Raw genomic sequence first — 27,919 nt, 5'->3', positions numbered from 1 at the left:
CTTTGACTGAAATAACCACTCGTTACAACCGAGGTATGCAGCAAAGAATTTGTGAAGCCACAACACACACAACCTTGAGGCGGATGGGCTACAAAAGCAGAAGACCCCACCGGGTACCACTCATCTCCACTACAAATAGGAAAAAGAGGCTACAATTTGCACAAGCTCACCAAAATTGGACAGTTGAAGACTGGAAAAATGTTGCCTGGTCTGATGAGTCTCGATTTCTGTTGAGACATTCAGATGGTAGAGTCAGAATTTGGCGTGAACAAAATGAGAACATGGATCCATCATGCCTTGTTACCACTGTGCAGGCTGGTGGTGGTGGTGTAATGGTGTGGGGGATGTTTTCTTGGCACACTTTAGGCCCCTTAGTGCCAATTGGGCAACGTTTATATGCCACGGCCTACCTGAGCATTGTTTCTGACCATGTTCATCCCTCTATGACCACCATGTACCCATCCTCTGATGGCTACTTCCAGCAGGATAATGCACCATGTCACAAAGCTTGAATCATTTCAAATTGGTTTCTTGAACATGACAATGAGTTCACTGTACTAAAATGGCCCCCACAGTCACCAGATCTCAACCCAATAGAGCATCTTTGGGATGTGGTGGAACGGGAGCTTCGTGCCCTGGATGTGCATCCCACAAATCTCCATCAACTGCAAGATGCTATCCTATTAATATGGGCCAACATTTCTAAAGAATGCTTTCAGCACCTTGTTGAATCAATGCCACGTAGAATTAAGGCAGTTCTGAAGGCAAAAGGGGGTCAAACACAGTATTAGTATGGTGTTCCTAATAATCCTTTAGGTGAGTGTATATTAATGCGCTAAATCTACATTTATAGCACCTCTTTGTGGTTTAAAGCAGCAAATACCTCAACTAAAAGGGCGATTCTGAATGGGTAACATCTATATCAAGTTACATTATTTGCAACTGTTAATCTGATACTAATAAATAAATAACTACTTCATGAACATTGCTGTTTTTAATCAATGATTCATCATTCTTTTACTAATAAAAGAAAGAGACTGCAGAGTGATACGAGACAATGGTCAGTATACAAAATCATTTGAATTCAGAATGCAGTCAATTGACCAATTAGAATCAAGTATTCCAGGGTGTGATACACATATGCTTATCCCATAAATACAGTTGCAATGCTTTTTAACTTTTAAGTCTAAATCACATCTAATACAGTTTCATGAAATAAACGAGATGCCAAATTTCTATGTATAAATATATACTTACAGTACATATCTAATGAGAAAAATGACTTATATGTTATGATTTGTTCAGCAGTATGTGTAATGACAACGTGTTTATAGAGTGAATTAATTCATTTGTTTGCCAATACATTTTTAGATGAATCAATGCAATAATATAAAACAATACTCTCATTATTCATAATAAATACAGATTCATAACATATTCTCAGTCTGCACAATGAAGTTTCACAATAACACACTCTTGTAAATACACACCTACTGTACACATGCACTAAATCAAATATACAGGCAACAGTATAAACTGCAAACATTTATAGTCTGCCATAGCTTCTCTACAAACATCATCAGATCGCCCCGTCCAACACAGAGAATGCTGGGATGTCAAACAGCACGTGTAGCCACCCAGTACCAGGGTGGAATAATGGATCTCATAATATCAGTACACAACCTGACAGTGCCATTAAATGAAAAAACATTACCAAAAGCACCTCTACAGTCCACCTGACCGCAGGGCACGGAGTGTATTCCTCACCCAGCATGTGTTTTAGTACATCTGCTCCCACACAAAGGACAGAACAGGGAAGCTGCGGAGCCCATGATCCGTTCATAGGGACTGAACACTTCAGTTACCGGCCACAATCCCTGTTGACCGCAGCAGCTTGCTGTTTACCATCGATTACTGCCCTGATAATGCCGACAAAAGCTGAGGGAGCGCTGTGACTCGTCCCTCGTCTCTCTCTCTCGCCCTCTTTCATTCTTTCAGCATGGAAGCTCTGTAATGAGATGCCATTCAGGCACAATGCAGCGCTCCCAAAACACACTCCATCCACCAAGATCTGGATCTACAGCGTGCCTGTCAGAACCACAGGGATTCTAGTAAGGACTACTCACCAGGCATGCCGTCAAGATCCCAGGTCCCCTGGCGACGAAGACAAGGATGAGGAAGGCTGCTCACAGCTCCATTTTGCTACCTCTGCTGCGGCTCGGAGCCACTGGGAACAGCGGACACACGCAGCCGGCTCACACACACAATCTTGCAGCCCCGCCTCTCTCCTCTCGCTCTGGCCTCCTTGTTTTAACTGTCACACTCTCATAGAGGAGCTGCTGTAAACCCCCCACTCATATTTAAAGTGGGCCAGAGATCCTTTGACAGACTGTGGGCTGCGCCAATCCCTCTCTTTCTCTCTCTTTCCCTCTCTCTCACTCTCTCGTTGTGTCGGCTGGACTGCTGCTGTGTGCAACGGAAGCAGGCTTAACAGTGTGAGCTGGCCCTGCCCCCTTCCCTGTGTGTGTGTGTGTGTGTGTGTGTGTATGTGGCCTTTGTCCTGTGGCTTTTGTGATATACTGGTCCCTGAACTGGGAAAATCCACAATATCTTCATGCAGAATGCATGTTTGCTGGAGGTAAATGTCTGTTTGGGAACGTGGGTGGGTGGGTGTATGTATGCTCAGTAAACTTTGACCTGAGTAGCGTATGCTTTTAGGCAGGCAGTACTTTTGCTCATACTAAGGGTTATGGCAGGGGTTCTCAAGTTTTTTGTTTTATTTATTGTGCGCACTCTGCAAGCCATTTTTTAGGTCTCAAAATTGTGGTGACCCAACACCCACATAACAGAATTAAACTACACTTTATGCACTTACAAATACCAATATATTACACTATTTAGTCAGTAACTCTGTCTTGCTCGTGAATCATGAGCTCTCTGCTGTAAGACGTTAAAAATGCATTTTGTGGCAAGACAGGTGAATAGCAAATAATGTAATGAATAGATGTCACCAAACTTCTACAGCTGATTGATTATATTAAAGTCCTCCCCTAGGCAATCATTTTATCCCTTAAAGGCACAATATGTAAGATTTTTGGATTAAAATATCCAAAAACCACTAGAACAATGCTGTATATTTTGTTGACTTGAGTACTTACATTATCCCAAATGTTTCCAAGAATGTTTAAATCCAGAGGAATAAGCAACTTTAACCAGGACACTATGTCCGTGCGTCGCCTATCAATGACATCATAACCGCGTTGCCCTCGATTTCTGTTTTTATTTTGCAGAAACCATGGAAACACCAAAGATGCTTTAATATATTATGTTTTATTAGACAGGCGAGCAACTGTATGGATACATTCATCAACAGAAAAGGAATCACTGTTATACAGCTCAACACGGTCTTATTGTTTAAATCTGGTTTTCTAGATTTACTGCGAGTACCATGTTTTACCATGCCTTATATCGATCTAGCGATCTGCAGTTTTCAACAAGTGCTCATAGTAGCCGCCGAGCGAACGCACAGAGTAGCATTTTAACAACTTAGAAACACACTCAAATTTATCTAATTTGATAAAACAGCACTGAGTTACCCCACATACTCATGACCGAAAGAATTGGAGGTGGTCGTCTGTGGCATAATAAAAGCTCCACTTCTCTCGAGCCAGGGTTAGGGTGATTTCCGTCCTGTCAGATTCTTTTCCACCGGCTGTAGAGGTGAAGACGACAATGCCCATGATTCCGCGAAATCAAGACATCATCAAGCTACACCTTTGTTTCAAATAAGCGACCTCTAGTGGCGAAAATTACATATTGTGCCTTTAAAACTCATCTTTGATCACAAAAACTACATATTTTAAAGTTTTTTCATGTGAAAAAATATCTTCATGCCTTAATATAGCATGAATGCAACTCTACACACTTGTTTCATTTAGTATACGCGGAACCATACATATGCAAATTAGCCCCTCCTCCACTCACACCAGCTCAGAATGAATACCTGATCTACTCGGTCAACTTTACTGTAGTAAATGCTGCACAATGGCAAGTGGAAATACTGATTTAATTCAGCCATATATGTTTGAACCACAAACCATGTTCCCATTTGCCATCGCTTTCTAACAATCGGCATCCTTAGAAACGCTTTGAACAACTTAGAACATCAGAGGAGAAAGATATATAGTTCATCATAACATTGTGATATATATCATATGCATAATCCACCCTCTATATTGCTAAATGTACAGACAAATATACCAGGATAACCTGGCTTCTCTTGAGATTCCCCTGCTTCGCAGTTAAGGATATGCTAAAGCCCGCCCGCACGTTGATGTGATTGGTTACAAGACGTGTGACATAAGAAACACCAGCGATTTCAAACCACGTTTTTGAGACTGTCTTTGGTAAACTGCAGTTTTAAAGGACAACTCCAGTGAAAAATGAACCTAGGGGTAATTAACACATGGTACCGAGTAGATCGTTCTCTGGGATGCATTTTCATGAAAATCAAATGTAAAGAGTTCTATCTGTAAAAACAGATTAGCTTTTTACGCTAGTATATGGGGCATAGAATAAGTAAAATTAAATCGCTAGTTAATACCACTAACAAGGCTCAAAATAGCCTCACACTAACACGGTAGCATAATGAGGGTCCCTACATGCAAACCGAAGCATTGAGAGCTTTGTAAGTGTACAAACAGTTTAATAAGAAGATACTTTATAAAGACAGTACATTATGCGTATACAGACAGGAGCCATCTTGGAAAACAGTCTCGACGAATTGAGCCACGAAGGTTGTGCTAAGCTGAACTAATTCCTATCGACCAGCTCACTTAGCACAGCGTTCGTGGCTCAATTCGTCGAGACTGTTTTCCAAGATGGCTCCTGTCTGTATACGAGTAATGTACTGTTTATGAATTTGAACATGGTTTGTCTTAAAGCATATTAAAAACACCACATAGACATATAAACAACGTTAAAAACTAGATTTTTACCACAGGGAGTCTTTAAGAATAGCAAAGATTGTTTGTATTACAAGTTGCATTACCTAAACCACTCAGTAAAAACCTTCAGAATCTAGACAGGAATAAAACAGTTAAGTTTGGTGTATGTACTTTAAGTGCGGCAGAAGTAGAGATTTCTTATTCAGTGCATGAAAAAAAACGCATTTAAAGAGATGTATTGCAGTTAAAATCTACAGACAGAAATAGATAACGTGCAAAAAAAAACCACTCACAAGAATTGACCTGCCTGTTTTTGCATGTAGTGTCTTCTTGCAATGAAATGTTTCGTTTAAAACATGCTACAATTTGAAATGAATTTGTGAATTAGTTGTGAACATGCTGTGGTTTTAATAACTTTAGACAGATCAATTATGAGAAAATTTCATCAGGCTCAGTGCTCAACGCACAAAAATGTTGTGATTAATACTCTCTATTAAGAAACTGTAGTTTAAGCCATAATTTGATGAACAACAAGAAGAGGAAGAGGGCTTACACACCACAGCCTACAGCACGTCATTTAAAACTATTAGTGTTATGAGCGTACAATGGGGATTGAATTTAGGGATTGCTGATCCAAACAAAAAAAGGGAAAAGAAGATTAATTAGCAATATACAATGCAAAGTATGAGACCACAGTGGAAATTTGCAAGACAAATCTATTGCATATCTGCAATAAACAAAAGATATTTAAGGATTTAGATTTTTTTTTAAACCAACCAAACTTGTGATGTAATAAGGTTATAATGATAAGGAAATATTTCTGATTCATACTATATACAGTGAGGAAAATAAGTATTTGAACACCCTGCTATTTTGCAAGTTCTCCCACTTAGAAATCATGGACATTTTAAAGGCAGACTAACAGGTCTTTGAGGGTCAGAATTCTAGCTGATAGACAGGTGTTCAAATACTTATTTGCAGCTGTATCATACAAATAAATAGTAAAAAAAATCATACATTGTGATTTCTGGATTTTTTTTTTAGATTATGTCTCTCACAGTGGACATGCACCTACAATGACAATTTCAGACCCCTCCATGATTTCTAAGTGGGAAAACTTGCAAAATAGCAGGGTGTTCAAATACTTATTTTCCTCACTGTATATTAGGGCTGGGTATTGACACATTTCACAATTTGTTTCAATTTAGATTCACAAGCTTGCAATTCGATTTGATTCCGATTAAATATGGATATATATTAATACATGGCAAATTGTCTCAAGGAAAACAAATCTCTTAACTAACCTAGGCTACATTAGCCTACTATTGAAGGTAAAAATGAACTGATTTGTATACAAACACTTAAATTACACTCAATTATGTTTTTTTTTATACTAATAAAGTTATAATATTAACTTTACAATTACATATTCATATTTCTACTCCAATTTGTTTATTGAGATATAAACATTTAAATGGTGGCTGTCATAAAAACTTGCCAGATTTATTCCAACATGCATTTATATTGAAAAACATTAAAGGTTATAATGAATATGTAATATGGTGCCTATATTTAGCTAAATTCTCCTCTCTAGAGTAATTTTTTTCTAGCTGACTAACAAGTTTATGGACACTGGATATGGTTTTTCTGAGGTAAATGTGTTACATGACATTGTTTACAAGCTGTTTTACTGACGTCTTTCCATGGTTGAAACACTGATTGAGCGATTCCATGTGGCGTGATACGGATTTCGGTAAGATATATATATATATAATCATATTATTAATAACATTAACTAATAATAATGTATGTTAATTAATTCATTAAGTGAGGGATTTTAAGGCACGACGTAGAGGTGAAGAACCACCCGACGTGAAGCGAAAATTAAAATGATGGTTATTTTTTAGCACTCCGTCCACATTAAATAAAGTAGAGCCATCGGATTGTTTTTATTTGAACGAATTATCACATTTATTTAAATTCATTATTAAAAGAGAGAGACAGAGAACTGAAAAAGAAAGATCAGAGAGAGAGAGAGAGAGAGAGACAGAGATGCGTGCGCGAGTTACCTGCACTGTGTGCATCTCTTCTTTAAAGTCTAATATATATATATATATATATATATAAAATTATACACATTTTGTATAATATATTATATATATATTATACAAAATATGTGAATAATTTTATTTAATCATATTATTAATAATATTAACTAATAATAATGTATGATAATTAATTAATGAATTATTTAAAAAAAATTATTACATGAGAAAAATGCTAAATAAAATTATTTTGAATAGTGGTCTCATTTTCTAAAATATATACAGTAAGGTATGAACAAGTTACATAAAATAAAATAAAAAGTAAAACTGCTATTATAAGTAAAAACAGTACACATAAACTCTTTACAATATCACATCTTACTCTTTGTGCCTTATATGTGTTTTGCATAATGCAGAATCTGGGTTTTAACATATTTCCCATGGAGATATGGGGAAAAAAATATATAATCATAATATATAATCATCATCTGTGTAGAACAGACTGAAACATCTGAACGTCCATCCAGACGTAAAGGTTTGCATCCATTAAACAATGAAGTCAATCAATGTGACTTCAAGGTCCGCTCTTTGGCTGAACATCTTGAGTTTAAGCACAAAATAAATCCTTTGAGAGGTTCTTCTATGTTCTCTCTAAGCTTTTGTGGGCGGAGAAACCAAAGTGGGTTCCATGTCCTTCAGGCCTGAAACAATGAGGTCATGTCTTTGTTACACACTGGAGACAGAAGTGTGATGTGACAGTATCCGTGCCGAGTGGGAGTAGGTCGCGGGCTAGACACATTCAATTCATCGGGCGATCCAATATTCATGCACTAAAACAGAGAACCTGCAGCACAGAAGAGAGGAATTTCCTATCACCAGCTCGGCTCTCCTCCAACCTTTAACATAACGCATCGAATGTGTGCGAGTCACTCGGGAGACAAATTAATGACATATGCTCTCGCCATTCTCCACCACGCACAGCTTTTCCCACAGCAAGCCTGTGATTCATTTTCCAGTGTCATTCTCTCTGCTTCATGTGTGTGTAGGTGTGTGTGAGCCACCTAAGAGCAATTACTTGTCATCTTGCAGTCTCACCTAATGGTCCCGCACCTGTCTTATAGAGTTGTGGAAGTCTTTAAATATTAATTCGTATTCCTCAGAAATGATTCCTCAAATATAAGTTCCCTGGAGCATTTAAGCAGACTGAAGATTGCAATAACAGGGCCTGACTTCCCCACTGGCCTCTTGGATTGTCAACAGACTGAGAATAATCATGAACGAATGATGCAGATGTGGCTAGCTGTCTCTCATTTCTGTCATGAAACCGCTCTGCCAGCTATTATTATAAACGGTAAAGGAGATCTGGTGAATGTATGTTATGGGAATAGAAAAACTCACACAATTTAAAGGAAAAGTTATAATTCTATTACTCATCCTCATGGAGAACAACCCGTTCTCACTCCCATGGCGTCAAAATCTGAAGCATGATCAAGTACCCCTAGGTGTTATTTTTCGACGTGCAGGGTGCTCCATTGATTTCAATGAGAAATCTTTGGCATTATACAGGCATGGGAACGTTATCGCCATGATGAAATTATATTGGGTTATGATTTTGCCATTATGACATGTTGGAGTGTGATTCTCAATTTAATCAGCCAGCATACTTTTATTTACATTTCTTTTATTTACGCTAGTTACACACGTTTGAACATGTAACCCAACCTCATCCCATCCCTAAACCTCATTTGTGTATTATATGATATAAAATAAAGGATATAACAGGAAAATACGACTGCATACACAATTTATTAAAAAAATACAAATATTCCAAACGATTGTTTTGTGTGAAGAAAATCCCCAAAAGCGATCAGCATCTCCATCCGCTGAAAATCATGCACACATTCACATTTCAAAAATTGCCGCCCAAAGTTTTCATAGTGAAATTGCATTGGCTGTCCTATGTCTCGTGACCAATTGCGTCCTTACATCAGCTTCTTGACTTCAGAAGACTTGGAATGCTTATACTGTTTTTGGCCAGTTTTTGCAATAAATACCTGCGACTGTACTTGTATTTTCCTGTTATGTGTTTTATATTGTTTAGAAGTGGGTAGGTTTTGGGTAGGAGTGGGGTTAGTTGCTCCAAAATATAAAAGTAGCCTATAAATATTCATAAAATCATGTCTGCTTAATGCAAAGAATTAAATGCGTCTTGATCTGACGCATTGGGCAAACAACTGAAATCAATGGAGTATCCTGTGCGTCGATATAGTGACGCCTAGGGGTGCCTTTAGCGTCTTCATTGTGACGTGGAAGGCACTTGACCGTCCTTCAGATTTTGACGCCTTTACCCAAAAGAACTCCAACATGACAAAAAAACACTATAAAAGACAAGTAGTCCATACAAGCCATGTGCTATATTCCAAACCTGACGTGTTAAATCTAAAAGCACTATATTTAAAAGGATGCAGACAGTTTTTAGAGAATAGCGACATGATAGCGACAAAAATTAGATCTATGTCACAAAAAAAAAAACATAAAAAACAAGCTATTGAATGTCTTCAGAAGACTTGAACAACACCGAAAGAGTACACTCTAAAATATGCTGGGTTAAAAATAACCCAAGTTGGGTTGAAAATGGACAAACCCAGCAATTGGGTTGTTTTAACGCAGCATTTGGGTTGTTTTAACCCATCGGTTGGGTTAAATGTTTGCTTAAAACAACCCAATTTTCTTGTAAAAACATTTTCTACAGTGTTTTTTACATCGTTTTTTTTTTACAGTGTTGTTATTTTGGAGCCCATCCACTTTCAATAGAGCCACACTATTTGGGGCAATAATCTAATTCAGATTTTTCTGATTGCTATTTTTATATATATATATATATATATATATATATATATATATATATATATATATATATATATATATATATATATATATATATATATATATATATATATATATATATATATATATATATATATATATATATATATATATATATATATATATATTTTTATATATATATATATATATATATATATATATATATATATAAAATAGCAATCAGAAAAATCTGAATTAGATTTTTATATATGAATTAGATATATATATGAATTAGATATATATATATATATATATATATATATATATATATATATATATATTTTTTTTTTTTTTTTTTTTTTTTTTTTTAATAAGGTCCAGGTTTGTTGTTCTGGTTTTTAGGCTGTACAATTATGCCAAATATAATTTGTTTTGTGTTATAGCAAATGCAGAGATTAAATTGGAACACCCGAACATGAGCTGCTTTTGTGTAGAAAAAAAAAAAAAGTACCAGGCCTCACTATGAAACATGCTGCACACATATTTATGTAATTAAATATATAAATACCATCGTGGGCACAGGTTAGACTCTGTAATAGCCTTCTTGATAATATTCGGGGCTCAGACTCACTCTCCCAGTTTCAATCTAGATTAAAGACGCATCTCTTTAGCCAAGCATTCACATAGTGTATCTCATAACCTTGTACTCCAGTTATATATCACATCAAATGCACATGATTATCTTTGCTTAATGTTCTGAACAGCAGCTACGCTAATTATTTTCCATTTGTTGTTCTGTTTTATCTCGGGATGCTCATCCCTAACTAGAGAGTATGTCAGCTCCAGTTTGTATGACTTCAGACGCCAAAAACCTGTAAAGAGACAACTCCATCTCCTGCCAGGACAGGATGCAAACTCTCAATCAACATGAACAAATGCAAACTTTCTATATATCCTAATCATTTGTTAACAACATGTATTCGTTCAATCAATGAGCTCACTTTTTTTAGAGTGTATGAATGGGTGAATGTGAGGCAATATGTGAAGCGCTTTGGATGTCCATGGGTCTGTTGAAAGCGCTATATAAATGTAGTCCATTTACCATTTTTTCTGTCTTAAATGAATACATTGTTAGCTAACTGCATGGTTTAGATATGTACATTTCTGAAATGCATAACTTTCTAAATTGTAATGTAGACACATGCATTTTCTGTTAAGCTGCTTTGAAACTATATGCATTGTGAAAAGCGCTATACAAATAAATGTGAATTGAATTGAATGAATTAAATTGCAGCATTTGATAATCGTTTTAAGCCATATTGCAATTTCGGGTTTTATTTTGATTTACGCCCTATTTTAATACATGGAAAAGTAGCCAATACTTTATTTTGTGCTCCACAGAAGAATCAAAAGTCAAACGAATTTGTAACAACATGCATTTTCAATTTTTCTAAACTATTCCTCTAACAAACCTCGGACTGTAGCAGAACGCAGGAAGTCCTTTTACTCTGTTAGCTCAGTCTGTGACCTCCAACATTCCCCTCAGCGTTGTTAACATTCTCCTCCTGTCTCTTCCGGCTCCATTAGCTACAACTACAGACCACTGAACACATGCAGAACCATAAAACCGCCCCCCTATTTCCCTTTCCACAATTTGTTGCCTTACAGGCTGGAATTATGACGCATCATATTGACCTAGTTTTCCAGTAACTATGCTAACATCCCACTAGGACAACATAACTGCAAAACGTGTTAATTACGAGGTGCAGGTTGACATTGTCAAAGGTGTGATTCAGTTGCAACAAAGCCTGCTCTTGCAAAAGGGTTATACGGTATCCGTCAATTCGAAACGCAGCGTTTGCGTTAACCACCTACTAAAGGTACACACACAAGGAGTTAGTGATGATGTGCATATGTGCATGTAAAGCGGAATGGCTTATTGAATTGTACTTAATATTTATCTTTGTTACTATGGCAACTCTAGAGGGTAAGATTAGCTTTTATACCCAGCGACTGACTGCTTTCATAACTGGAGAAATTTCGCCTGCAATTTCCCTCTATAGACTGCGAGTTGTTGACACAAATTACCTTGTCATTAAATGATGATTGCAAAGATGTTTTGAGGGACAACACCACAAAATTGCGTATGCAGTCTACACACCATGGTGCACATCTCAATAAGACCATATAATAACGACGTGTCACAAATGAAAGCCTAACTCGCAAGGGTATAAGATACTGCTTCAAATGCAAAAGAAGGCTGTGACAAAGGAGACAAAAAACCTGTCTGAGTGTCTCAAGAGTGAAGCGCACTAAACCCTGTGAAGAAATGCCAATTTTGTGGGTCTCTGTGTGTGTGTGGTCATTAAAAAAAACTGTAGTGGTGCAGATAGAGCACAAAAACCACTGCAATGGCCAAGCAGAACTGCTGGCTGAAAGATTACTGCGTATTATAGCAAAGGCTTATCTGATAATTTGATTTGTCATTGATCCCTGAACTCGAGTGAATCTGCCAGACACAGTTACACACTTAGGCACACAAAAATGTTTCACACAGCTCTAGTAAGCAGCACAACTGCAACTGCAGGTCCGGATCTAAAGAGAAAAGAACCGTAATAATGGCCATAAATCATCACCGGGTTCTCATTTTTGACAAAATTGAGTTATTCACATATTCTTATTCTGTGACAACGTATTTACATTATGTGATGTTTTTTATGTTATGTACATTTTTGGGACTTTTTAATTAGAAAACAAAAAGGTCGAATGGAATGCAAAAACTTTGGAGCTTAATATCTCAAAATTGCTCAGAATGCAGATAGAACCTTATAATTCCAAGGTGGCAAAATTATGTCATTCTGAGTGAGCTATTTATAATTATTACAATCTTATAAGGTAATATTCTTTACATAAAAAAGAGAATCACATTTACATTCAAATAGTAATCCATTTGCATACGTATAAGGGAAATCATGAATAGTTTGATTATTTTGATAGCTTAATAAACACATTATACATAACACATTATATACATTAAATAAACTAATAAATTAGTGAAACACTGCACGTGTAGCTGCATCTGCCAAATTATGCCACGTATGTGCTCAGTTTAAAATATCTTTCCCTGCCATTGTTTAATTTGCCAGCCAGCACTATCATTTTGTATGAATATCTGAACATACAATATATCAAAAGAAAGATCAGAACCTCTGCTAGAAAATTGTATAATATATATATATATATATATATATATATATATATATATATATATATATATATATATATATATATATATATATATATATATATATATATATATATATATATATATATATATATATATATATATATATATATATATATATGTATATATGTATAAAACATTTTATTTATGCATTATTTTTTTCAATCAACAATTGAATGTGGGTATGTTTTTTAAGCATTGAATATTTTGAACAAAAAGCTGAGTAAATTAAAATATAAATGAAGTAGAGAGTATCCATCAACAGCCCAAAGCTTCACAGTCCTATACCTCTTAGAGGGGCTCGACATTTCATTCAGTAACGTTAGGCAGTTTTGATTTATATGCTGTTTAATGTTTAAAGATTGTGTTCGTTTACATACTTCTACATGCTTCTATCGCTTGTTTCTGCATCTTCGCCTGTGTTTTGATCTGGAGATTTTGTACTCTTTCAGAAAACGTGTAATAGCGCCCCCTACCCCCAACAGTGAAAAAAAGTCTCATCTTGTCTTATAGTGAATCTACCCTTAAAAAATGGTAAATGGACTGCATTTATATAGCGCTTTTAACAGACCCATGGCCATCCAAAGCGCTTTACATCTTGCCTCACATTCACCCATTCACACACCAACGCCGTTGTCAGCCATGCAAGGCGCCATCCAGCTCGTCGGGAGCAGCTGGGGTTAGGTGTCTTGCTCATGGACACCTCGACACTTGGTCAGGTGGAACTGGGGATTGAACCACCAACCTTCCGGTTTGTAGACAACCTACATGAACCACTGAGCCACTGCCGCCCCGGCAGTCATAAATGTGTCAGAAATGACGGAACAATCAATGGCTGGGAAAGAGTTAGGGTCCTATCATACACCCGGCGCAATAAGACGCCAGGTGTGACGCAAGTGTTATCATTTTCACATCCAGCGCCATGTTGTTTAAATAGCAAATGCACTCGCACCCATCTGTTCGCCCATGGGCGTGCTGGTCTGAAAACCAGGTGTGTTCAGGCGCATTGTTGGCACGTTGCTATTTTGAGGCAACTAAAATGACTGCACCATTGACCAAAAAAACCCTGATCTAAAGTCAATAGTGCAGTATTTTTTGTGTTATTTAAAGGGTGCATTAGTACTATGCACCTATAGGCGGGTGCACAAAGCATGTACACTCTGCTTATTACACACACAGGGGACGCACAGCAGCACACTAACACTAATATTTTTTTAATATAATAAAAGGATTCCTCTCTGGAGAAGCGTTAAGTCTTTACGCTCGCAAATTCCGCCAAGTAAATAGTGAATCCTCCATGGAGCAAGTGCAACTGGCTTTTAAAGGGAATGGGAGATGAGACTCTGATTGGTTTATTGCACGTTACGATCAAAACACACCCAAGACTCATTAAGAGACTAGGTAAAACCCTTTTGGACCATGCGTCTGACGCACCGACCGTTTTTACCATCGTTGAACTGTGGATTCCAACCATCGTGCAAAAGTGGATTCAGACAAGCCCTAAGTGCACCTGCGCCATGCGCTTCAGACCATGTGGTCAAATTGTTAAAATAGGGCCCTTAATATGGGTGATAAAATAATATGTGCTGCTTACACAAGTTGTATAAACAAGCCTTAGTTTGCATTGCTGCCACTGTCTGAATTTCCAAAAAAAGGATTGCAGTAGACAACCTACCAACTTGACTGACAATTTCCGCCTCGCATTTGTTAGTTTTTGGTCTGTTTTTATATCTGTATATCTGTTTTTATATCTGACATACCTCATGTAAAATATTCTGGGCAATTATGAAGCAAGAATGATCTGCATGGTACAGGCGGCTGGAAAATTCCAGAAGACGACGGGCTGTCGGGGCGGGATCTGTGGGATGCTGACAGGCCGTGAGTGGCGTTCGTGCGGTGTCTGAAGCCTCATCTCACCCACTGTACAATGCACAGAAAGAATCAGGTGACAGCAATGACAGCTGTGTTCAAACTGCTCCTCTCTCTGCTATCCTCTTGGATTTGAATGTGAATTAGAGAATAAATCAATTTGCTCAGGTCATGGTCATTGCAAAAAGACCCATTACTAGAGCTAAACAGCATTCTCTGCTGTCCAAATGACAGTGCAGAGTTCTTTTAAGATGTAAACTGCAATCTATCAATTCAGAACATTTGCTTTAACTGTCCCTGTTTCACAATTACACAAATTTACACGACGAACAATCACAGCTATAGGCATTGTGTATAAGACTCATTGCTTTAATTTGCTTTTATTTGATGATGAAATGTCTTTACGATAATTAAAATAACATTCCAGGTTCCGAACTTTACCGAAAGCATATGATGTCAATTACCACTTAAATTAGTTTGATCTGCCCCTCTTCGTTGTAAAAACGACTGTAAAAACGAAGTGTATATGCTGACAATTAAAGTCTAGGAAGCAAGACGGAGAGTTTAAAAGCAGAAATATGAAGCTCATCATTTTCTTAAAGAACCCCTAGTAAATCTTCAGTGTAAAAATGTGTGTTATTGAGTTGTAAAGGTTCTAAATTATCTTCTGGGTACCAAAAAAAAAAAGAAACTAAAAGATTGCGATAACACTTTATAACAACTGCATGCTATGAGCATTAGTAAATAGTTAATACGTCATTTATAAAGCATTATTAGGTTTAAATAAGCAAATTTTTGCAATTTGTGCATTTGATTCACAAAAATAACCAGCTAATAAGAGTCATTCATTTGTGAATTGGACTACATTGGATTTGCTGCTGTATGCATTTGATTTGCTAAAAGGAATGACTCCGGCTACACTGGTTGCATTGTATGTGTTTAATTCACTAAAGAGAATGGGTTCATAAGAGTCATTCATTTGGGGATAGGAGTTTACTGATTGCGCTGTCTATATGATTCACTTAAAAATGGGTCATAAGAGTTATTCATTCGGGAATATCGCTGGTCATGCTGTAGTGGTTTTGCAGCAATGATCCATATTGCGCACTGCAGGAAATTCAGTCACAGTATTTTAGAACAGTATTTCGTCTGCATTGGTGGAAGAATGCACATGCGAGAATCGTTAAAGTCCCCCTGTAGTCAATAATTTCATCCTTTAAAACTCATCTTTGTTCACCAAAATGGCATATTAAATGTTTTACCCAGTGAGAAAAAAAATTATTCATGCCTTAAAGGGATAGTTAATCCAAAAATGAAAATTAGCCCATGATTTACTCAACCTCAAGTCATCCTAGGTGTATATGACATTCTTCTTTCAGATGAATAAAATCTGAGTTATATTAAAAAAGTTCTGGCTAATCCAAGCTTTATAATAGCAGTAATAGTTTTTGAAGTCCATAAAAAATGCATCTATCCATCATATAACTGCTCCACGCGGCTCTGGGGTGTTAATAAAGGTCTTCTGAAGCGACTCGATGCGTTTGTGTAAGACAAATATCCATATTTAAAACTTTATAAAGTAAAGTTCCAGCCGATCGCCTTCCGTGGAAAAGTGTTGAAAGTGAAACTCAAGATTCGTATGTGACATCTGACGAGCGGACCTGGTCGCGTTAGTCTTTCGATCGGCAGAGGCACTTTCAACACTTTTTCCATAAATTGAATACGGAAGGTGGTCGGCCTAAACTTTCCTTCATAAAGTTTTAAATAGGGATATTTTTCTTAAACAAATGCATCAATTCGCTTCAGAAGGCCTTTATTAACCCCCCAGAGCTGCGTGGAGCACGTTATTTGATGGACAGAAGCATTTTTTGTGGACTTCAAAAAAAGAGCAACTATTACTGCTATTAAAAAAGTCATTTTTTTACAAGCATTATAATGGAACTCAGATTGTATTCGTCTGAAAGAAGAATGTCATATACACCTAGGATGACTTGAGGGTGAGTAAATCATGGGCTAATTTTCATTTTTGGGTGAACTATCCCTTTAAAATATCTTGAATGTACTAACTCGACACTGTTGCTTCACGTGTCCATGAATATGCAAATTAGCCCGCACCAGCTCAGAGACCCACTCGGTCAACTTTTACTTAAGTTACCATAGTAAACGCTTCACAAAGGTATCACTCTTTTTAAAACTTCGGACACAACAGTAATTTACATGATTAGCCTTTTGCTTGACTACGTTATCAAACAGCTAATAATGTGATGCTAATGTTCCACAAACTATGTCCCGTTCACCATCTCAGTCTGCCTTCTAAAAATAAGCAACCTTAGAAACACTTTGAACATCATCGAACATCAGCAGAGAAAGGCATAGGCATAGTTCATCATAACATCATAATATAAGTCATGTACATAATTCACCCGCTACAATGCTAAAAGTAGGCCTACTCAATTTTACGAATGCCGAATAGTTATGAATTTGCACATGGTTTTTCTGAAAGCATATTAAAAACACCACACAGTCAACATTAAAAATTAGATTTTCACCACAGGGGGTCTAACAGAATATTTAAAAATATCCTGGAACAACATTTCCAACTTTCCAACCCTAGTTAACATGTATTCAGTGAAGTCAACATGTTTTGAAACTTTATGTAAACACATATTTGAATGTTTATCCTTGTGCAATACCAGTGACTCCTCAAAATGATTTCCTGAGATAATCACCAGCATGTCAGACGCTGCCAATGCAGCTTATCTTGTATTGAGCCCAGATTCCCTTAACAATTCTTCCTGCTATACTGTGTTGAATTTAAATTCAGAAGTCATTCAGCTGGAAGTTGTTTTATCAAGAAGGTTATTCTGTCCTTTGACTCGAGCATTACTTCACATCATAACAATGAGATTCAGTGATTCCTCGAAATGAAGATTTGTGAGATAGAGAGGTCATCGTCCTTGTCCGTGAAGATGTCAAACACAGCCCTGCTTACAAGAATTGCATTATACATCATCCGCAGGCCCGATCTATATAATATACCATGTCAAGCATTCAAAATGAGAGGAAAATGAAGACAAGGAGGGAAATGCTGCCAATAAAGAGTGTCATTGAACTGCTGGGTCAAAGAGAAAGCTTTACGTAACACTGAATTGATGGTCATGTTTTGTATCAAGGCCTTTGCTGTCAAAAATATTTAAATTATACAAATCAGGCTGATGCAACTAAACGGACGGTTTTTAAATCATATGCTATTTTAAATAAAACACTTAAAACTAACATCTAAAATCAAATGTAGGGATTATAAATGTACTGTATTTTGAAAAAGGATATTAATTTTGAGATTTGCTGATGATTACATTTAACAATGTTATTAAATGATTAGCATTTTTAAATATTAACTTTAAGTTAGTGAAAGATGAAGGCAAATGTGATGTAAAAACAATGTCAAATATATTTAGAAGAATCGTCAGACTTTACAATAAGATATCGTAAAAATATTAAGTTATGAAACTTCACTTTGCCCTCAGACAAAACGATCTGTCTAGGAACAAATTATAGATTAATGAGAGCAAAGATCAGCCGTTAGATCTACACAAGACGAGACAAATCATATCTTATGTTTAACCACTACAGAGACATCAGAGCCAGCGGCAGACGGCAGAAGGACTGGCCGAGGAAAGGCGCCTCTCGGCGGGCTCAAAGAGCGATTGAGCGCCGCAGAACCACTGGAGCTCACAACTCCGAAAACGGCAGATCAAATTTTAAAAAAGGCGCTCTCTTTATAAATAAACCACATATTTGAGCTTTAAACAACTACATTCTCGCCTGAAAAGGACTTAAAACTATATTTTATAAAACATTTACACTACCAGAGGGCTCTCGCTATTCGTTTTTATCCACCAAGGGGCAAGCTGTTATATCAGACTTTTGCCGAATCCAGTCGGTAAGACAGCGATAACATCTTTTTTAGATATGAAGGCTTCAAGTGTTGTTCTTTGCTCGGGTTTTAACGAAAAATAAAAGTTTAAATCGCTTAAAACAGACGCGAAAGCTGATTCGAACGAGTGATGCTCCACAGCAGCGGCAATCTGCTTCAATGTCGCTGCGCTGTCGTCATCGTGTAAAGCCCGCCCCAACGTTTCTAATTGGTGCCGCGATTTCTAGGGATTAGAAATGGGTTTGAATGGGGTCTTTGCCAGACTACTTGCAGAGCAAATCTCAAAAAGTCTGGGTTTTCCCAGGCTAAGTTGAAGGTGCAACAAACATGAAAGCCTTTTTGAACAACTCAGTCCAGGCTTAAGGTACATTCAATTAAATCGTTTTCTGGGACCGTAAACCATAAGTACTGTGTGTAAAAGAAAGAAAATCGGATATGTAACCTGGGAGCCTGCCTATGATACCCTTATATATAAAGATATAAAGGTGAGTAAGCCGGCGTCTTGACAAAGAGGGCAAATTCACTGTGGAGTAAAGTGTACAGTGATGAGTGAGGGGTCTGCAATTTGAAATAAACCTTAAAGCTCCATGAAGCACAGAATCCAACATTTTGATGGAGCATTCATATAGCCTACAACAGATCACCATAATTAATAATAGAGAGAAATGTGGCATCGACTAGCCTTTTTCTGGCAGAAAAAGTAAAACCCATGCAATCTGCTGATCCCTTATTAAACACTGCAATAAACATTATCTATATTTAGAGAGAGAAAATGGAAGCTCCATTGTGGAGATGAGCATAAAAACTCTTGAGAAAGCGATGCGGCTGGTAAGATTACCATTAACAAAACAAAACATGCACAGTCCTTAGAGCCACAGAATTTGTAAAAGGTTTTATGACCACACTAAAGCTAAATCAAGCACTAAGCATCAATTTTCTATAGGATTACCATGGTAAATAAGCTGCAACGCTTACTCGGTTTGCTATTAAATGCAGACCTTGAGAGATAAAACCTTCGTCTCAAATGAAAAAAAAAAAACTGACAAGCAATTCAATAACCAGTGAAAGTCCTTGGCCAATTGTAGAAATGCTCTGAATGTGCACGACGGTCATATTCATAGCTGATATTTGAGATTGTTGGAGGGTCAAAAGCAGAAATATGGTGCTGGTTTTAGTGGGGTAGAGACAGCATAAACCAATAAAAACAGAGGTGGGGGGATAGAAGGCCTGTCAGATAGATGGAGCACCGTGGGGGAAGACGGGGTGAGACAGAGACAAAACGAGAGGGATAGAAGGACCGACGGAAGAGTGAAGAGAACATCCTGTGCAGTTCTGCCGTGGGTGTTTCTCTGCGCGGAATGCAGGTTTGAATTTAATGAGGCTAATCCATTATGGGCAGACTGCCACAGCCCTCACATCACACACGTCTTCAAACCAAACCTCAAACCCAACCACCCGCTCGCTGCACCCTTCCCCCATCTCCTGGGACGCCACTGAGGGACAGTGCTTTCCAGTGTGCCTTTAATCAATACGAGTCAATAGTGACAACTTAGGCATGTATTATTAAAGAGGTTGGCTTTTCATGAAGAGGTCCACACGTTCCATTAGAATGAACATTTTCATATCATTATATTTTCGCAATAGCTGTTGGTCAAGGCGGTTTTTAATAAAGGTAGGGGTAGGGGAAAAGCTGTCAAATAAATGTTGTAATTGTATACAGTTTTGCAGTTCCTTCATAATTGTTTTGCAGTAAATTCAGCTGAAAAACTATATATAATATAATATAATATAATTAATATAATATAATATAATATAATATAATATAATATAATATAATATAATATAATATAATATAATATAATATAATATAATAGCCAACATGTCTTAAAATGAACATGTTTCCCTGGTTGACAGCAGAAGAAATACTATCTACTAGACTACTAGATTGTAGAGGACTTTAGGTTTGTGACTATTGTATATTGAAGCTGAATTATATATCACTTGAGTGAAAAGTGTGACAACTAACCCCAATCTCCTCTATTGTTATACATGACTGACACACTGATAGCACACGTAAATCTATGCAAAGTCTGTTTTCATCTGCGATGTGCAATTTTTAGAGTTTCAGACCTTCAGTCCACAGCTAAAAGGTTTCCTGACGGATGTCAGAATGGCTTTTTTACAGATGTTTTTGCGACACTTTCAATCTCAAATCCTTTTAAAGATGTTTATCTGATGTTTGCACACAAATATGTAGCTGAAAGTAGAACACAATGCTTTCCAAATGATGCTCTTTCAGAGATATCTTGGGGTAGTATGTATGCTTACTGGGTTATCATAGATTTCACACATCGATTTGTGACCACGAGGCGATCTGCGGTGGAATTCACAGGTCACTAAATAAACAAAATAACATAACAGCTTCTGATTACCCCATTCGTCTACAGAAGAAAGACAAAGACCCCCTCACACACACAAACCCAGAGAGAAATGAAGACAGTAATCTGTGGAGTAGGGTGCACACTAAAACACTGGCACGCCCTGGGCGAGCATGTCTCTTGATATTAGTGGAGTGCAGTAAGGCCATGCATTCTCTCTATTACAAGACTCCCAGGCCTGTAATTAAGTGGGACATGGCAAAACAGCCGTCAGCGAGAAGAGAGGCTGACCTGGAAACCACACTCTGTCCAAACGGATGATGCAAGACACCCTTAAAAAACTAAAAAACAAGAACATGATGCTTCAGTAATTGGTTTCAAGTAGCATGTCTTTAGATTAAAAACAAAGGAATTTGCAGCAATAACTCTTAATAATGTACAGGAGTGTGAGCCAGAGGTGAAGAAGATGACCAAATGAAAACATGCAGCGCTATCCATCACACTGCCGAGACGACACCACTTCCTTTATTTCTCGTTCAATTACACGAGGATGAAGAGATCTCACTGCCGTTATTGTTCAGATAATGGTTGTTGGGGAAACAAAAAGAGTTCAAATCAATACGTAAAGCCCAATGTCCCTTTCAAAGGCTGTAATGTAAAAAGATCTCCTAAGGTTGAATGACATGTTCAAATCTTTTGTTTTATGTTTAAGTGTCAGTTTGATCTCTCCACTTGGATATGCAGCTGACAGTTTAAAGGTGCAGTACACATATTCATGAGGATCTATTGACAGAAATGCAATATAATATACATAACTAGGTTTTCAGTGGTGTATAAAGACCTTAAATAATGATCCGTTATGTTTTTATTACCTTAGGATGAGCCATTTCTATCTATATACACAGGTCCCCTTACAGTGAAATCTGCATTTTGCGCCGCCATGTTTCTACAGTGGCCCTAAACGGACAAACTTCTCTACAGAGCGCTAGCTACTCTCTGCGGTCTCAGACGACGACATCTTTGTCCTGTGTGGGCCACCGTAGCTTCTCTATGTGCTTCGAAAGGGAGGGGTGAGCGGTTGCAATTCACAACCTCACCATTGGATACCGCTAAAATTTACAGTGCACATTTAAAATAATCTTTATAAATAACATTATAAAAAATATGACATTATATATTATTACATAATACATTGAAATGATAAGAAATGTCAAACTTTGATTTGTATATTTTAAATTTAAATTTGTCTTCTGTACAAACTACCATTCAAAAGTTTGGGGTACATTTTTTTAATGTTTTTGAAAAAGGTCTCTTATGCTCATAAAGGCTGCATTTTATCAACAATACAGTAAAAAAACAATTTTGTGAAATGTTATTCTATTTTAATATATTTTAAAATGTAATTTATTCGTGTGATGGCAAAGCTGAATATTCATCATCATTACTCCAGTCTTCAGTGTCACATGATCCTTCAGAAATCGTTCTAATATGATGATTTGATGCTCAAAAAATATTTCTTACTATTATCAATGTTTAAAACAATTTCTTCAGGATTCTCGGATTAATAGAAAGTTCAAAATAAAAAAAATTTTCCCATCCTTTGTTGGTAGTGCTGTCAATCGATAAAAAAATGAACTAGATTAATCACATATTTCTTTCTGTGATTAATCACCATTAAAAACATGATATACGTTTTTAAAATATTTTATAATGTAATAATTGAATAGTTAAAATCCAAATTAATGTAGAAAAACTTAAAGACAGCATATTTTAAATATTTGTTCTAATGCCATCTTTTTATGAATGAAGGCCAGTATCACTGATACTAAAACTGCTACTGATGTCTCTATGAGCCCCCCCCCCCCCCCCCAAACATTTAAACATTAATTATAGCCATTCAACATTACTGTGTACTTGAAAGCTATATATTTTTTTGTAACATTTATAAGGCTTCAAAAAAATATCTCACATAAACCCATAATAAATGTCATATTAATAGTGCCCTTCCTAACGGTCTAAAAGGCAGGAAACTGAATAAAGTTATGGATAAATTATAAATTAAATATAGATTGATCCTTATTAAAGCTAGAAAAGTTCTTTAGTCAAGAGCAGTGAGTAATTTTCTCAGTTACCTTTGTTCTTTGATTAACATAAATGACAGCATTAGAGGCTGCTGTGACTTTAAGATCTCACGCGGTGTCTCATTTAATCACAACTCTTTACATTCATTTAAAACTTAATTTAACTCATTTAATACTGCTCTTATGAGGACACTCGACAAAACTGACATTTTGGCATAATTGTGTGTGTTATTGTTCGTTCAAGCGTGAAAGAGAACTTGATTCTGTGCTCACGATACTGGCGTGGATCTTTCTGTGCGTTGTGTGTGTCACACACACAGGACATTCACACACAACGTGTGTGACTCTTTTGACTTGTCGTGCTTAAATGGTTTAAAAGCATTTGCATGGATAAGAGCGTGATCATATAATGTAACGCTAGCCAAAGGATGACAGAAAAAATGGATGCTGCATTTTTTGTGCAAAATATTTTTGACAGCACTAGAATAGAAGTATTATAAACAAACAAAAAACAAAAACATACTGACCCCAAACTTTTTGATTGGTAGTCTAAATAAAGCAAATCAACTTCCCTTTCATATCACTTCCAGTTCATTTTCATTTTATCGAAAAATCTTTTGGAGTGGCCAGTTAAGAGCTTAAAAGCTTATTCTTCACCCATCAGATATCTAAATGGAAGCTTTTAAGGCAAAAAGGTCAAATATGCACTATAATAGAGTCCATAAAGGATGAAACAGCAGATTCCACATATACTGATGCTGGCCATCAATGCGGAACAGAACACGGTTCAAGACAATGTCCTTTTCTTTGGAATAACGTGGATGATTTGTGCACAAAAAAACCAGGGAAGCAAAATCAACTTGAAAGCAAAGAAAAACAAATAGACTCAGTTTCACTAAATATTAGACGGAGAGATGCGGGAAAATACTGCGGAGGTGACCGCATCTGAACTACACAACATCAACTTGAGCTTTGCAGCCGTCAGGTCCAGGCGGGCTGAACAGACATGTCTGTGTGAAATGACCCTTAACTCACTGTGACTGGCAGAACCCAGTCAGGTATGGAGTTTGGCACAGCATCCGAAAAGCAGTATGTACATGTCATATCCAGCTCACACACCTTGGTGCCATGAAGCCGATGGTCTCCCTCCCAGGATAATATGCTGCTCTAATGAGGCATAAAATCTCTGGACAAGCAAGGCCATTTTTTACCCGCTAACACCACAGCAACACAGAAGCAAAAGGTTGACGGTGAGCTGTGGAGAAACCTTTGGCACGGTTGCTATGATATCCACAGGACTGTATAGAGTGACTCAACAAATTCCCATGTAAAAGATTGCGCTCTTGAGATTCTCTTTCCCACACGACACACATATATTATGAAGGCACATTTTTGAAGTAAACAGATGAATACCAGACTCAAAACTGAACATTCTGTCATCATTTACTCACTCTCATATTGTTTAAAATCTGCATGAGATAATTTTTTATTTATTTTAGTCTAATATTTGCAGAATATCCCACTCTTTTCGATATAACGTAAGTTAATGGAACTATAAAATGCACCATAAAAGTACCACAAAAGTGTCTAATAACTAATGGCACCAGATTTGATTTGAGAGAAACAACCGAGTGGAAAATTATCAGGCTTAAATTTCAGAGAGCTATTGTGCGGCTTCAGAAGACTTGGAATATAGCCGTGTGAGTCATGTGGACTTTTTAATGACACTTTTATGGTGCTTTTTGTCACTTGATGTGCCTATTCCCCATTTACTTTTTACTACATGGAAAAGAGTAGCCGGTATATTCACCATACGGTCTGGAATAAGAACAGGATAAGTAAATAATAAAGGAAATTCGAGACACATTTGTTGAAAGGTACAACAGGGTGATGACAGGAAATAATGGCCCAACAAGCATAAGCCAGATTCAAAGTCATATTGCTAACCGCTAACTTTTATAGCTCAGAGGATCTCTGATATGTTTCATTTGAGTATCAACATCCTCCTAAGGTTTCCTATAGGAGAAATAAAAATAGAATGAGAATGACACAATTGATGACACTTTAGAGTAATTGGGTCTTGAAAGAATTTGTGAAATATTTAAGTTCGTAAAAAGACTTTTGATTGCAGCTTTTAAATCTGAACACAGAATTTCAGGTGCCATCTCAAACTAGGGGAACATGCAAGAAAAATCGGGAGAATAACCTCTATTTGTGGTTCATTTAATCTCATTGCACAAGGAAAAAAACGTGGGGTTAGTAAAGAAGTGAGGTTGAGTGTGGCAAAGTTAGTGGCCAATCCTCCTTCTGAATAACATATACTCAAACGCAATTGCAATATCATCTAAACTCTTTGACTTTACCATCCAGTTCACTTCTGTGTACATTGCTACAAGCTTGTATACAAGACACGCGCACACTGAGGCTGGCAAACTGCTGCGTGTAGGTCACTGTATTGAAGTCACATCAAAACAACATATGGACCCAGCATCCCGGAGCCTGATATTTCTTCTCTTGACAACCTGAACAATTCGCGAGGAGCCGAATATTTCACAAGCATCTCTCGCAAATTAGACTGTGCCCAGACCATTTATCCTTTGAGTAATCCAATTCATTTCTCTCTCTGTGATCCCTATTCATGGGGGAGAGAGAGATGACTCAGACATTTTAGCACTGCAATAAGTGACTCTAAACAATCCTAATAGAGATGAATCGAGAGGCTAAGCGTTTGGAGAATTACGTGATGAATGTTGTAGGAGATATGGCAAGCTGCAAATCGAGATGTTACGCTTAGACCAGACAAGAGGAGATCTGTTCATCAACTTGTTGGCACAAAATCAAAATATTAACGCCAATTATAATCACGGAGTGATTAAAAACAACATGAAATGCAAGCGGCATATCAGAAAGGACGTATTGACAGCTGTCAATGTGATGGTGGATTTATGGTGTTGGATGAATAAAAAAATAATAAAGCAACAGCAGGAAGGCGTAAAAGATTCTAAACTGCAACGCAAAGCTAGAAGCGACAAAATTGACGATTGCACCTTACCTGTCATTCTCCGCGCTCTTGAAGCCCGGTAAGATGTTCCTGAAGCTGCTGTGGCGGTCGAGCTTAGGTTGGCTTTTGGTGCGTTTAATGGAACCCTTCAGTCTGCGGCTCAGAAAGCCCTGGACAGGAAGTCAGAGGAAAGGACTATATTACACTCACAGTTTCATTAACCACTGGAGCAGCTGCATGTGAAAACTGACGCTTGGCTTTTCCCCTTCTATTTGTTCTTGCCTCCCTCTCGCTCTCCTCTCATCCGTAGCGTTTGTTTGAGCCGTGCATAGCTGCGCGATTGGTGCGGCGCACACATCTGCTCGCAGCGCAGGGCTGAACGAGCTTCACTGATGTGATACTCCCCTCAAAGCCGCTGTTACCATGGAAACTGTTGGCTGGCATGAAAAGGGGGGAAAAAATACTGGTGCACTGCAAGTTCATAGGGGGAGAGCTGAGCTGGTGCTTCTCAGAGGATGTACAGATTAGGACAAGATTAAAAGGACTTGAGTTATTCTTGAAAGACCAAAGTCTGTCTGAGGGAGATGCTTGAAACATTGAGAAAAAAAAGTGCATTTCTCAGGGATGTAAATGGAATTAATGAGTGGGAAATCTGAATCAAGGCCTCATCCATGAAGTGAATGAATGGCTGATTGAGCTTAATAAACCACTTAGTGCCTGTTGTGAGAAAGAAAGGAAGAAAGAATCCATCCATCCATCCATCCACCCACCCACCCACCTGTCCGTCCGTCCATCCATCCATCCATCCATCCATCCATCCATCCATCCATCCATCCATCCATCCATCCATCCATCCATCTATCTATCTATCTATCTATCTATCTATCTATCTATCTATCTATCTATCTATCTATCTATCTATCGAATGGCTGATTGATCTTAATTAACCACTTAGTGCCCGTTGTAAGAAAGGAAGAAAGAATCCATCCATCCATCCATCCATCTAATGAATGGCTGATTGATCTTAATTTACCACTTAGTGGCCGTTGTAAGAAAGGAAGAAAGAATCCATCCATCCATCCATCCATCCATCCATCCATCCATCCATCCATCCATCCATCCATCCATCCATCTATCTATCTATCCATCCATCCATCCATCCATCCATCCATCCATCCATCCATCCATCCATCCATCCATCCATCCATCGAATGAATGGCTGATGGATCTTAACCACTTAGAGCCCGTTGTAAGAAAGGAAGAAAGAATCCATCCATCCATCCATCCATCCATCCATCCATCCATCCATCCATCCATCCATCCATCCATCTATCTATCTATCTATCTATCTATCTATCTATCTATCTATCTATCTATCTATCTATCTATCTATCTATCGAATGGCTGATTGATCTTAATTAACCACTTAGTGCCCGTTGTAAGAAAGGAAGAAAGAATCCATCCATCCATCCATCCATCCATCCATCTATCTATCCATCCATCCATCCATCCATCCATCCATCCATCCATCCATCCATCCATCCATCCATCGAATGAATGGCTGATTGATCTTAATAAACCACTCAGTGCCC

At 37.4% G+C, this 27,919-nt stretch overlaps 1 protein-coding gene across 5 annotated transcripts in view; it reads right to left on the bottom strand.

Moving 5' to 3' along the window:
• dab2ipa (DAB2 interacting protein a) overlaps positions 1-27,919 on the bottom strand; it is a gene marked incomplete at its 5' end in the record, with an annotated part of 164,641 nt that overhangs the window by 53,518 nt on the left and 83,204 nt on the right. For all 5 annotated transcript variants that reach the window (XM_079827786.1, XM_079827790.1, XM_079827787.1 and 2 more), the window contains one exon: positions 26,379-26,497. In XM_079827786.1, coding sequence (XP_079683912.1) covers positions 26,379-26,497 — 119 coding nt within the window. The remainder of the gene's footprint in view (positions 1-26,378; positions 26,498-27,919) is intronic.

Source organism: Gobio gobio (genome assembly GCF_949357685.1).
Source record: "Gobio gobio genome assembly, chromosome: 10".
Classification (NCBI taxonomy): domain Eukaryota; kingdom Metazoa; phylum Chordata; class Actinopteri; order Cypriniformes; family Gobionidae; genus Gobio; species Gobio gobio.
This window is presented reverse-complemented; position numbering and strand designations above follow the sequence as displayed.